This window comes from Neomonachus schauinslandi, chromosome 10, assembly GCF_002201575.2.
Source record: "Neomonachus schauinslandi chromosome 10, ASM220157v2, whole genome shotgun sequence".
Lineage (NCBI taxonomy): Eukaryota > Metazoa > Chordata > Mammalia > Carnivora > Phocidae > Neomonachus > Neomonachus schauinslandi.
This window is the reverse complement of record NC_058412.1, coordinates 126,212,294-126,226,685: the sequence shown is the minus strand read 5'-3', so window position 1 is coordinate 126,226,685 and position 14,392 is coordinate 126,212,294. Positions and strand designations below refer to the sequence as shown.

The 14,392-nt window shown below is 38.2% G+C and overlaps 1 protein-coding gene across 2 annotated transcripts in view; it reads right to left on the bottom strand.

Moving 5' to 3' along the window:
- Positions 1-14,392, bottom strand: part of CSE1L (chromosome segregation 1 like) — a 46,387-nt gene that overhangs the window by 10,660 nt on the left and 21,335 nt on the right. For both annotated transcript variants that reach the window (XM_021685926.1, XM_044918976.1), the window contains exons 6-14: positions 13,684-13,774; positions 11,852-11,959; positions 10,358-10,450; positions 6,970-7,137; positions 6,711-6,840; positions 5,074-5,139; positions 4,448-4,650; positions 3,540-3,624; positions 1,808-1,869 (exon numbers count right to left, since the gene is read on the bottom strand). In XM_021685926.1, the coding sequence (XP_021541601.1) occupies positions 1,808-1,869; positions 3,540-3,624; positions 4,448-4,650; positions 5,074-5,139; positions 6,711-6,840; positions 6,970-7,137; positions 10,358-10,450; positions 11,852-11,959; positions 13,684-13,774 (1,006 nt within the window). The remainder of the gene's footprint in view (positions 1-1,807; positions 1,870-3,539; positions 3,625-4,447; positions 4,651-5,073; positions 5,140-6,710; positions 6,841-6,969; positions 7,138-10,357; positions 10,451-11,851; positions 11,960-13,683; positions 13,775-14,392) is intronic.

Here is a 14,392-nt window from a genome sequence, read left to right as displayed (position 1 = left end):
TTCAAAGCCCTGTGTTGGGCTCCATGCTGGGTGTGGAGCCTATGGAAGGGGAAGGTGAAGGGGAAGGGGAGTAAGGAAAGGGAAGGAAAGAAGGAAGGAAAGGGAAGGAAGGAAGGGAAGGAAGGAAGGGAAGGGAAGGAGAAGGAAGAAAGGAGAGGGAAGAAAAGAAGGAAGGAAGGAAAAGGAAGGAAGGGAAGGAAAGGGAAGGGAAGGAAGGAAAAGGAAGGAAAGGAAAGGAAGAAAGAAAGAAAAAAGAAAGAAACATCTAAAAATTTAGAATTCCCATCCATTACTCTTTAAAATAGAGCAGCTTCAGGGAGCCTGGGTGGTGCAGTCGGCTGAGTATCTGACTCTTGATTTTGAGACAGGTGGTGGTCTTGGGGTCATGACACTGAGCCCCGCATCGGGCTCCGCGTTTGGCACAGAGTCTGTTTGACACTCTCTCTCCTTCCCTCTGTGCCCCCCCACCCCCCCATGTGCGCTCAATCTCTCTCTCAAATAAATAAATCAATCTTTTAAAAAATAAAGTAGAGCAGCTTCACAAGGTTACATGTAACCCTTGTAAATACGTGCCAAAGACATAAAAATTATAAATCAAGAAATTATAAACTGGATAGTCTTATGATGGGGATACCACACAACTATTAAAAAATGAACTACAGGGGCGCCTGGGTGGCTCAGTCGTTAGGCGTCTGCCTTCGGCTTAGGTCATGATCCCAGAGTCCTGGGATCGAGCCCCGCATCGGGCTCCCTGCTCCGCGGGAAGCCTGCTTCTCCCTCTCCCATTCCCCCTGCTTGTATTCCCTCTCTCGCTGTGTCTCTCTCTGTCAAATAAATAAATAAAATCTTTAAAAAAAAAAAAATGAACTACATCTACTAAAATGAGTACGTCTCAAAAACAATATCAAGCACAGTAAAAAAAGACAACATGTGTAGAACGAACCTATAGCATACCATTTATATAAATAAAATTTTTTTTTTTTTTTAAGATTTTTTATTTATTTGAGAGAGACAGCGAGAGAGGGAACACAAGCAGGGGGAGTGGGAGAGGGAGAGGCAGGCTTCCGCTGAGCAGGGAGCCCAATGTGGGACTCGATCCCAGGACCCTGGGATCATGACCTGAGCCGAAGGCAGATACCCTAACGACTGAGCCACCCAGGCGCCCCTATATAAATAAAATTTTAAACCTATGGAATACTACAAAACTTTTGTGGAAACAAGAATGTAATAAAACCATAAACACATGAGAATGCAAACAGCTAAAAGCACAATGTGAAAAACTTCTGTAAGATAAATGACAGGTTTCTCCAACAAATAACAGGCATATGAAAGGGGAGGAGACCTCTGTCATCAAATAAGAAACAAGACACAGGGGTGCCTGGGTGGCTCAGTACGTTAAGCATCTGCCTTTGGCTCAGGTCATGATCTTAGGGTCCTGGGATCAAGCCCTACGTTGGGCTCACTGCTCAGTGAGTCTGCTTCTCCTTCTGCCCCTCCCCCCTGCTTGTGCACACTTTCTCTCTAATAAATAAATAAAATCTTAAAAGAAAGACAAGACACATAATCAACCATAAGCAATGTGTGTACCTTGTTCGGATACTAATTTTTTATGAAAATCACTGTATAATGATTATTTTTGAGACAAAGGAGAAAATTAAGCATGGTCTGGAATCCTAAGTTCTTAAGAAGTTATCATTCTGTTAGATGTGGATGTCAAGAAGGACTGCATAGAAGGGAAGAGAGGCTGGTATACAATAAAACTTAAGAGATTAAATGGCATATAACACATAAATCAAAAGCTACTTACTTGATTCCTAAAAATCATAATGTATTTGATACCATCAGCTTTAAGGACAGGAAATTCATTCACTATTAAAAAAATAAAACCATAGTTATTTAAGTGCTCAGGACTATTACACCCAGATTGGCAACATTATCAGATTTTTGAAACAGTTTTGGTAACCATAATGTCAAATAATTGAAGCTTATTTAATTATATAAAGATCTACTATGTAGCTATTTGTTCTGGTAAGATTATGATTAATTTTTTTTTCCTTTTGTAAGTTTCATTACAAATGGACATGCACTTACTACTTACATTAATTGAATAAAAATGATTTAGACCACAAGCTAATAACCATATATCATCTTTTAGCTAGAAGTGAAGCTATTCTGAATCAAAAACATGTCTCTCAGGCTGGGATTTGCTTTAATATATGTGCTGCCAAAGCAAGCACTGGCTGGGATTTCCTTTACCTGCTCTAATGCTGGGAAAATAAATTAGTGAAAAAAGAATACTGATCAATTACTTAAAATTCTTAAAGCCAGATGACAGTAAAACATGGATGTCCATTACAATATTCTCCCTCTTAGTATATTTAAAATTTCCTTACAAAAAGCTTTTTTATTTTTTTAAAAAGTAGGCCCCATGCCCTGCGTGGAGTCCAACATGGGGCTTGAGCTCATGACCCTGAGATCAAGACCTGAGCTGAGATCAAGAGTCAGACACCTAACTGAGTGAGCCACCCAGGTGCCTGCCATACAAAAAGTTTTTAGAAAGGGAATATATAATGTATATACTTTCATAAACATAGGAAGTTATCCGGGCGCCTGGGTGGCTCAGTTGGTTAAGCGACTGCCTTCGGCTCGGGTCATGATCCTGGAGTCCCTGGACAGAGTCCCGCATCGGGCTCCCTGCTCGGCAGGGAGTCTGCTTTGCCCTATGACCCTATCCCCTCTCATATGTTCTCTCTCAAATAAATAAGTAAAATCTTAAAAAAAAGAAAAACAAAGGAAGTTATCCTTAATTATCAGTTTGAAGTACTTTAAATTTACTTCAATTTTTAAGATTACATTTTTTAAATGAGAAGGGAAAAAAAACTGAAGTATAATTCCTAGAGTATGCACCAGCCTAACAAAGCTGAGATACAATTTCATCTTAGTTGTTCCTATTTTCCTTCTATACAAGCAACATCTTCTTTAAAGAAAGTTAATTTCAACAGTGCAAGATCTGGGGAAACCATCTGAGATTTTATTCAATAAAAGAAGTAACTGCAGAGATGCCTGGGTGACTTATTGGGTTAAGCATCTGCCTTCAGCTCAGGTCATGATCTCAGGGTCCTGGGATTGAGCCCCCCTCTCCCTGCTCAGCGGAGAGTCTGCTTTTCCCTCTGCTTGTCCCCCTGCCCATTTCTCTCTCTCAGATAAAAAAAAACCTTAAAAAAAAAAAAAAAAAAAAGGAATAACCAATTTTTTGAGTATCACGGTGCTGTAGAGCCCCGATTATGACCTTATGACTTTTGCCATGTTACTTATTTTGTAGTATAAAATAACAATGCAGGGGTGCCTGGCTGGCTCAATCAGTAGAGGATGTGAATCCTGATGTTCAGGGTCTTGAGTTTTAGCCACACGTTGGATGCAGAGATACTAGATACTAGTATCTTAAATAGTAAGATTTAAACTAGATACTTAAAAAACAAAAGCAATAAAAACCACTCAAGTAAAAAGTAAGTGGCATAAAAAATTTTTCACAAACTCACCATTAGCTGATTTTAAATCAGGGAGAATGTGATTCACAAAGAACTCAGTCAGGTTTACAAGTTCATTTGCTTGTGTAATTCCATGCTGAAAAACAATTTTTAACAGGGTAAATGACATGAAATACCTGTATACATCTGATACAATCTATCACATAGGAAATTTAGGCAACTTTTAAAAAACAGGTTATGGGGCGCCTCGTTGGCTCAGGTGGTTGAGCGTCTGACTCTTGATTTCAGCTTGGGTCATCATCTCAAGGTTGTGATGCCTGAAGCCTGCTTAAGAGTCTCTCTCCCCTTCTCCATTTGCCCCTCACCCCCCTCTAAAATAACAAACAGGTTACAAATGGAGATGAACACTTCAAATCACAAACTGCTTAAATATAAAAAACCAAGACTATTTTAATAGACAATAAAGAAATCTCCCTAATTTAAGGAACAGCTAAATTTAAATTAAGCACATTATATACACCAAGTCTCAGCTAAGGGAAACAAGTGTGGTATCTATCAGTTTTCTATCCATAAGAAAATAAAGTGCTTAATATATCAATGTAAAGTCATCTTGGGAGACTATATGAATTCGAATCGGAACTAACAGGTTATCTAGCAAAGTAGGCTGATCATTAGAAATGTATTACTTCTGGGACGCCTGGGTGGCTCAGTCGGTTAAGCGTCTGCCTTCAGCTCAGGTCGTGATCCCAGGGTCCTGGGATCGAGTCCCACATCGGGCTCCCTGCTCCGCGGGGAGCCTGCTTCTCCCTCTGCCTCAGCCTCTCTCTCTCTATCTCTCATGAATAAATAAATAAAATCTTTAAAAAAAAAAAAAAAAAGAAATGTATTACTTCTTTCTGATTTCTGTGATTACCACACCAAGTCTATTTTAAAAACAAAACTATATTGAAAAGATTCACCTTCTGTGTTTGGGCTTTTGATGCCAAAGATGTCACTAGGTAAATGGCTGCATCTTTGTGTTTCCAGTTGACAGATGGGTTTTTTGCATATTCTTGCAGCATGGAATTAACATAACCAGAAAAGATTCCTGTCACAGGTCCCTCAAAAAACTTGCACAATCCTCGTACTAGATCACAAGCGGCTCTGCGTCTAGTATCAATATCTATAAAATCAAAGGGAAATATGTCATAAAAGAAACAACCACAAACCAAGTGACCAAGATTATAAGGCAACAAATTGTCATCTGATCGCTCTTAGCAACATCAACAATGAAAAAGAACATTCTAAAAAAAAAAGAAGAAAAAGAACATTCTTTTGTTCACAAGAAACACAAAATGGGAACTAAAAAGGATACAGTAGTAGTTACACACTAATAAGCATATAAAAAAGAGAAGGCAGATGATTCAACGTTGGACTCTACGCTCAAACTCAGATAAGAGTCCTCTTTAAGGTGTATAAAGTTAGAGGAGGAAAGGCTTGGTTAAGACAGCATACTTACCCTGACTCCCACTCCTCCCCACAGTGACCAGAAAGAGCAACTTTAAGAGCCTTGCTTTCAGACTAAGTTCAAAACCAAAATACATACCAGATCCTTCCAAATCTCTTCTTATATACTCCTCAGAATTGTCTTCAAAGGCTTCTTCATCAGCGGCTACAAAGAGAGATGGCACTTCAAATAACCCCTCAAAAGACATGACAAAAGTCATTGTACTTTCACAGCCAAGTACACAGAAGACTATGTAGAACTGCCATGTTTTCCAGCAAAATGTTCCTTCCCAAAAAAACTTCATATATATATATATATATATGTATGTATATATATATATATATATATATATATATATACACACACACACATTTTTAAAAAGAAATTTATATGAGAGAGCACAAGCAAGAGAGAGAGAGCACAAGCAGGGGCAGAGGGAAAGGGAGAAGCAGGCTCCCCGCAGAGCAGGGAGCCCGATGCAGGGCTCGATCCCAGGAACCCGGGGTCATGACCTGAGCCGAAGGCAGACGCTTCACGAATGAGCCACCCAGGTGCCCCTACTTCATATATTCTTTATCATTACTTAAGAGCAGCAAATGCCACCCTAAACAATTAGGTAACAGGTAATTCACACAGCTCACCTGTTCTAATGTGACCGTGTCCCCAGAATTGGACTTTACCAACCACCAACTTCAAAAAGTTGAATATTGAGGCCCAACCTAGAGATGTCAACTTTTATTCTGCTAGATAAGGACATTAAAAAAACAAAGAGCCTGGGGCACCTCGATGGCTCAGTCGTTAAGCGTCTTCCTTCGGCTCAGATCATGATCCCAGGGTCCTGGGATTGAGCCCCACATTGGGCTCCCTGCTCCGTGGGAAGCCTGCTTCTCCCTCTCCCACTCCCCCTGTTTGTGTTCCCTCTCTCGCTATGTCTCTGTCAAATAAATAAATAAAATCTTAAAAAAAAAAGGGCCTAACAACTATAATCACCATTTCATAAAAGTCATTTCAAACCAGACAAAGTAGGAGAGGCAATACCAAAATAAAGATCTGTCCTTTATAGTTTTATGAAAACACAAAAGGAAATAAAGTATTGACAATTAAGTATTGTCCTTAATTCCGCTTTTAGTTCCTGATAATTTGAGAACCACTGATCTAATGATTGTTTTGACATAAAACACAATTCCTTCCATATTTACTGCCTGTTCTTCCCAGCTGTAAGAAGGAAAGACAGTTTGTATACAAATATAGAGTCTTAGGGCTCTCTTAACCTTAATCAGAAACTGAGTGGGCTTCAGCTCTGCATTTAAAGGTTATCAATCACTTCTACACTCAACTAAACAATAGTTATTTGCCGCAGTGAAACACTAAATCAAACAATACCAAATTCTTTCCTAAACTGAGATCCTGGATGGTTTACTTTCCTCTCAATGTAACAGGAATATCTGTAGCCTTATTCAGTATTTCTGTGAAAAATGCTCTACAGTAGAAAACAAAGCTCATCCCAGCAACACTCACAAATGTCTTTTTTATCACTTTTTTCTCCTTCTGTCTTCGTTTAGAAAATAGGGAGCAAGTGACCTACAGGAAGTTTTAATTAGCAATAAAAAAAATTAGACTGCATTTATTATAAAAAGCAACAGGGAGCAGACTTAATAATAAATTTATACTAATACATGCTTTAAAAAAAGCAAGCTTTAATCTCCTGAAAAGGCTTCAAACTTCGCTGTAATTACCTCTAAATTCCATGTTAGGCACAATAACCTTCTCACAGATACTCGTCAGCGTGCTCTGGTCCTCAAACAGATTCTTATAGTGAGGCCGCTCGCAAACTGAAGCCAGAAACTGAATGGCGTTACTTACTAACTGGAATAAAACACAAAAATGGGTATTTTTTTTTAATAGGCATATTTTTAAGAGCAGAACTGAATCATTTATTAATTGGGGGAGGTAGGGAGGCAATGTCTTAATTATTTGTCTCCACCATCATCTTACCAAGTCATATTTAACCTCTTGACCTGTTGTAACTAGTAAATTCCAGATGGCTGTGACAAAACGAGGCAGGTACCGTTGAAATTCTTCATCATACTTCTGTGCATAGAGTGCAGCATTGTCACAAATCTGGGATTTTAAGAGCTCCAATAAGCCTGCTTCCTCTTCATCCTCACATAAGAAAAAACAGAAAACTCAAACATAAAACTTTAAAGTTACCATAAATACAGAGTAGCTGTAATTCCGTCAACTAAAAATAAAACATAGGGTTGTAATCTACAACTATGCCATTGTCAATGTATTCATTTAGTCTTTCAAATAAATAACAAATGAAATACTTATCATTTATTAATCACGAAGCGTAGCTCTCAAAGTTTTCAAATTAAATAGAGACTTTTCTTCTGGTTGCTGAATTGCAAAATATTTACATATTCAATTGAAAATAATATAGAGAAACCTGAATGATAAAAGGCCGTATCACATTTTCCTTTGTAACATGGTCAGCTATACTGTCTTGCTATCTCCTCCCATAAGGTTCTCATTTCAAATACATTAAGATAAAATAATGCTATGGGATGGGGCACCTAGGTGGCTTAGTCAATTAAGCGTCTGCCTTTGGCTCAGGTAATGATCCAGGGTCCTGGGATCGAGCCCCGCATCGGACTCCCTGCTCCGCGATGAGCCTGCTTCTCCTTCTCCCTCTGCCCCTGCTCGTGTGCTATCTCTCTTGATCACTCTCTCTCTCAAATAAATAAAATCATTAAAAAAAAATAATAATAATAATGCTATAGGATTCTCACCAACAATATTCTGGCTATAAAATATTAAACAGCAATCTAATTTAAGGGTCAAACTTGTGGTCTGCAGGTCTGCTGCCTATTTTTGTAAGTAAAGTCTTATGGAAACACAGCCATGCTCATTCCTTCTTTACATTTACACAATTTATAGTATTGCCTATGGCTGCTTTCATTCAACTACAACTGCAGAGCTGAGTAGCTGGAACAGAGACTGTACAGCCCACAAAGCCAAAAATATTTACCACCTAAACCTTTACAGGAAAAGTTTGCCAACCCCAATCTAAACCATGACAGTCATTTATATAATGATCTCTACTGTGATGGCAATCCATAAACACCTTTTGAGCTGTACTATGTGCCAAAGAACTCAAAGTTAGAAGAGAGAACAGGTGGTTCCTCAAGGCATAAATGTAAGGGATATTACACAGTGAGAGGACAAAAGGTAGTACCTGGTTAAATGGGCAAACAGCTCCCTGTAAGAATCCTAGGTGAAAAACTTTCCTTTAGACAGAAGTATGAAGACAAGCTTTGTTTTCTAAGGGCATCGTTTTTTTCCTACTGGACTGAAAGAATTATTTCATGGGGGCCGTATCTTTTTTGTTGCTTTTTAGTTGGTAAATCCCAGACAAAATTTGCTGCACACCCACAGAAACAATTCTCTCTCTGCATCCTACTCCCAAAAACTGATTTGAATCACCTGGTCTAATTTTATCTGAAACGGAAGCATTCTTAATATTTTGCTTTTTAAGTTTTTTGTTTCTTGGAAAAAAGAATATAGATTGTAAATCTATTAATATAGAATATAGATTGTATATATCTATAGAATATAGATTGTAAGTCTATTAATAAACAAGTAAATGATAACACAAAGTGCTATGATGAAAAGTACATATTACAAAACCCAGACCAGAAACTTTAACACATTACAAACCTTCATAATGTCCCCACGTTCCCATGCTGTACTGACTTTTTAAAAAGAGGCTACTGGTACAAAGGTTTAAGTTTTCTTAATATTTTCAATGATAGCTTTCTATTTCATAAAATGTTCACGGTGTGAATACTCTTGAGGCTTTACTTTCAATCTTGTAAAGAAATAGCATCCTCTAGGGGCGCCTGGGTGGCTCAGTCGTTAAGCGTCTGCCTTCAGCTCAGGTCATGATCCCAGGGTCCTGGGATCGAGCCTCACATTGGGCTCCCTGCTCTGCGGGAAGCCTGCTTTCCCTCTCTCACTCCCCCTGCTTGTGTTCCCTTTCTCGTGGTGTCTCTGTCAAATAAATAAAATCTTAAAAAAAAAAAAGAAAATAGCCTTCTCTATAAATTGTGAGTCTACCTATGCCAGGCCACAATAAGGCTAATTCTGTGTGCTAAAAATAACCAAACATAAACTGAATTTAAATAAAAAATAATTTTTTTAAAGATTTTATTTATTTGACAGAGAGAGAGACAGCAAGAGGGGAACACAAGCAGGGGAGTGGGAGAGGGAGAAGCAGGCCTCCCGCTGAGCAGGAAGCCCGATGCAGGGCTCGATCCCAGGACCCTGAGATCACGACCCAAGCCAAAGGCAGGTGCCTAATGACTGAGCCACCCAGGCACCCCTAAATAAAAAATAATTAAAAAAATAACAACCAAACACAGAACATCCCACATAATCAAATATTAACTTATATTCTTGGATTCTACCTACTAACAGTGCAAGAGTAAAAAAATTTTTAGGAACCAAAATTTAAATGTTCAGTAGAACATGCAACTCTTGATCTCTGGGTCCTGAGTTTGAGCCCCATGCTGGGCACAGAGTTTACTTAAAAAATAAATAAACAGGAGCGCCTGCGTGGCTCTGTTGGTTGAGTATCTGCCTTTGGCTCGGATCATGATTCCCACATCGGGCTCCCTGCTTGGTGGGGAGCCTGCTTCTCCCTCTCCCTCTGCTGCTCCCCCTGCTTGTGCTCTATGTCAAAAAGATAAATAAAATCTTTTAAATAAATAAAATAAATGCTCTTGGGGCACCTGGGTGGCTCAGTCGGTTAAGCCTCTGCCTTCGGCTCAGGTCATGATCCCAAGGGTCCTGGGATCGAGTCCCACACATCAAGCTCCCTGCTCAGAAGGGAGCCTGCTCCTCCCTCTGCCTGCTGCTCCACCTGCTTGTGCTCACCGTCTCTCTGACAAATAAATAAAATCTTTAAAAATATAGAAATAAGGGGCGCCTGGGTGGCTCAGTTGGTTAAGCGCCTGCCTTCGGCTCAGGTCATGATCCTGGAGTCCCGGGATCGAGTCCCACATCGGGCTCCCTGCTCGGCGAGGAGCCTGCTTCTCTCTCTGACCCTCCCCCCTCTCATGTACTCTCTCTCATTCTCGCTCTCTCAAATAAATAAATAAAATCTTTAAAAAAAAATAAAAATATAGAAATAAATAAAGTAAAATAAATGCTCTCAAATAACGATTTCATTTTCTGAAGTCTAACTATATTCCAAGGTTTTCAGAGAGTACTTTTTATTTTACATTTTTAAAAACTGAGATATAATCAAAATCTAATATTATATTTCAAACAATTCTTCAGTTAAAACAGGGATACCTGTGAACCATTTTTAAATACTTACATCAGTTTGTAGAAGCTTATTATCTAATGTCAAGAGGGTATGAAAATTATTCATCCAGGTTTCCATATTATCTTCAAAAAATTCAGGGAGGTCCTAAAGAATAAACACTGAATTGAGATTTTTGATTAAAAGCAATGTTATTCTAGTAAGCTTTGCCCCCATGCTAAACATTTCCCACATGCCTACAGCCTCAAGTTCACACTCCTCAGCCTGAGCCAACCATTAACTATTTAGACCAAGAATTCTTTATCCCAGCCGGGCCTGGCAGCTGAGTAAACCACTGTCTCTTTGGTTTATACACTTTCAACTACAAATGATGCCACCTATTTCCTGTCCCAATCTAAACTCACTTATTCTTTCAAGGTCCAGCTAAGACTGTATGAAACTCGAGTGCTTACCACTATCTTCCTTTTCCTTTCTCAACTATCGCTTTTATTGTAAGATGACCACCAATTCAGACTTTTTGTCTTATATAGCTACTGATTTCCTGTGCCACAGTACTGCCTTCTTAATGAGGGATAAGCCATCCCAAGGATAAAGATTATGGCTCTTTCTTTGGTCTTCCAGACTATGCCTAACAAGTTATTAAGAGCCTCATCCTACCTGATTTCTAGGAAATAGAATTCAAAAGAAGATGTAAGCAAAAACAGTGATATCCTTTAAGTAAAACTTTCTCAAACCGGTGTCCAGATGAGCACTGATGTAGATATACCATTTTGGGCTGTTCATCTCCTATTCTGCCTATTCCTTTTGGAGAATGCTCTTCCTACCACTCTGAGTGCAATCATTTTATGAGGAGGAAGTCCAGGTACATGGCCCTGGCTATGAGCAATGAAAAGGCCAGACTGTTCCTCTTGCATCTCAGTATAGTAATCTGCACCATTAAGACCCCTCTTCTCATTCCTGGAACACTGAATCTTAAAGTAATGATTCAAGAACAAAAAGAATGGAGGCCACTATCTCAGTAGCAAGACAGTGACCAGGCATTTTCTACTAGAAGTCTATAGCTATGTTTCTTCTGAAATGCCACTGGTTCTTATACCTTCCAAAACCTGGTTTTTTAGTGTTCTGTCTCCCATTCTTCCAATAAAAGCCTTTTTGTGTAAGCTAGCCATAGACCTCTCACCAAAACACTGTTCCTCCAGTGTTAATATCCACTTAAATGAATAAAAGAGAAAGGTCTGAGAATATGATCTCCCTGTGTCTTCAATAATACAGTATAAAGGTGACTGTCCAAAACAGTGATTTAGGAAGTAGGGTCCTCTAAGTTATTAGACTATAAGAAAATGATACCTTTCCCCATGAAATGTCCTAGAAATATCTCTAGGAAAGACTATACAATAGAACACTACTTGTAGGCAAAGAATGGGAGGAGAGTCAGAAAAAAACTAATTTCTTTCAGAAAAATCAATGCTGGCAAAGAAGTCTTTATTAATTGAAAACCTGTATATTTGACATCAAAGAATCAAAAGCAAGAAATATAACAAAACTTACCTGAAAGTTTAAACTATAGAACAATTTTGAGATAAGGATCAGGGAAGAAAAAAGAATCCTTAGGGCAGAAGCATCATTTGCATGGGTACTGCAGAGTTCAATAGTGGCCTTAGGAAGGAATTTAGGGACATGGTTTTAGTGTACTGTAAACTTTAGTGAAACAGACTGAGACTACTTATATGCTCTCTGAAATTTGGCTTTTAAATAGTATACAGTCATTGAAGAGATTCTGAAAAATACATTACAACAGTATGTATTTTTAAACTGTCCATAACAGCACCACTAGAAGTCCAATGTTTAATATTTGGACCAGATCCTTCCATTCTCCTTTGTGCATATAAATATATTACAAAACTGTCTTTATATGCTCTCATTAAATGATACCCCTGGCATCTAAACTGCTTCCAATTATTTGTTATTCTAACTGCAATAAACAGGCTTATCTATAAAACTATGCACACCTCCAATTTTCACACTATGAGAGTCTAGAAATGTAGTACCAAAGCAGATTAGTCTGCTATGAGCACAGGTTTTGCAAGCCAGATTGACCTGGATATAATCCAGACTCTGCTGTTCATAATGAGCATTACTTGGAGCAAGTAAGTTATTTTACTGAGCCCGAATCTCCTCATGTATATTCTGAAAATAATGCCTGCCTCAGACGGAGAATATGAGAATGAAGAAAATATACATGAAATATCCAGTACCTTTGCACACTATGTAAAAGACACTCAACAAATGGTACTCCCTATATTCTGGAGTAAAGAAATATGAATATTAAATTTTCTGAATGAAATGCCAAACTCCAGACAGTATCATTTATAATCCAGTGGACAGGACACAAGAGTGTTCATTTCATTGCACTCTGGCTAACACTTTTAACACCAGTAAAAAGAAATAAGAATCTTTACCAACCCAATAGGTAGAAAATATTGATTACGTTTTGTCCAATTTTATTTTTTTATATAAAAATGTACCATCAGTAAGACATCCTAATGATGAAAAATCCTGTGCACACTACATCTTAGAAAGTTGTGAAAATCACAAAACTTTCCTTTTTGAAAAAAGGAAATGAGCAGCTTTTCCAGAGTTAGCACAACCAGGCTTGAGGCTTGGCTCCTTTTTTATTAGCTGTGTGATACTGAACCTTCTTATCTGAAAAAAGAGGTTAAGAATATATCTCTTTCGGGGCCCCTGACTAACTCAGTGGGAAGAGCATGCAAAAAATTGGGGGGGGGGGCATCTGGCTGGCTCAGTCAGTGGAGCTTATGACTCTTGATCTCAGGGTTATAAGTTCGAACCCCATGGTGGGTATAGGGATTACTTTAAAAAAAAAAAAAAAAGACTAAAAAAAAAAATTATCTCTTTCAATCTTACAGGAGTCTCACAGAGATAAACGTGTTTAAGAAAACAGCCTATGCACCACAAGAGGATGTACAAATATATAAATTAATCTATAATTATATATATAAATTAAACCACATAGTCAAATCAAAATGGGGAGCGAGTCCTTTAGAGACACATACTCAAATACTTGAGTAATAAAATAATATGATGCCTGGGATTTGCTTTTAAACATTCCTACAAAATGAGGGGAAGGGAAGGAAAAAAAAAGTAATACCGTTCAACTTGTGTAATAGATACATGAGGGTTCATTAGATTGTCTTCTCTATTTCTGTGTAGGTTTGGAATTTTTCAAAAGCAATGTTGCTCTAAATATTACCTATCAAATAGACTTTCAAAGCATTCTCTTAAACAAAATTTATACAAATAATTAAGCAATTTAAAATATTAAGTAATTTTAAAGTATCACCAAGATGTTATTCCATTACCTTAAATAGATTAGTCAAAGGCAAAGCAAAGGCATCCAGAACAAGTTTAATTTCAGTCCATAACTCATTTGACTTAAATTCATGGCGATATCTAAAAAAATTAAGGTAAAATAGGTAAAGTAATTTACAAGTTTCTGTGTACTAACTTTAGGTCTTCAAGGACAGATCAGAGAAAAACCCACGGGTAGACAGCTCTCTGAAATTCAAATGGATTTCTTGGTTTTCTTTTTTTTTTTAAAGATTTTATGTATTTATTTGAGAGAGAGAGAATGAGAGACAGAGAGCACGAGAGGGAAGAGGGCAGAGGGAGAAGCAGACCCCCTGCTGAGCAGGGAGCCCGATGTGGGACTCGATCCCGGGACTCCAGGATCATGACCTGAGCTGAAGGCAGTCGCTTAACCAACTGAGCCACCCAGGCGCCCCTCTTGGTTTTCTTTTTAAAGGAATCAAGCACAGTTTATTAAGATCTATTTCACAGTAACAGAGCTAGATGAAATAAATCTTATTCTAAGATTACCAAATTCAAAGGAATGACAAGAGTCATAAAAATACAACTGTTTATATAAGCAAAAGCATTTGGAAAAAGTATTTTAAAAACATGAATTTATGAGGGCACCTGGCAGTCTCAGTCAGTGGAACATTTGCCGTTTAGATCTTGGGGTCAAGAGTTGAGCCCCAGGTTGGGTGTACAGATTACTTAAAAATAAAA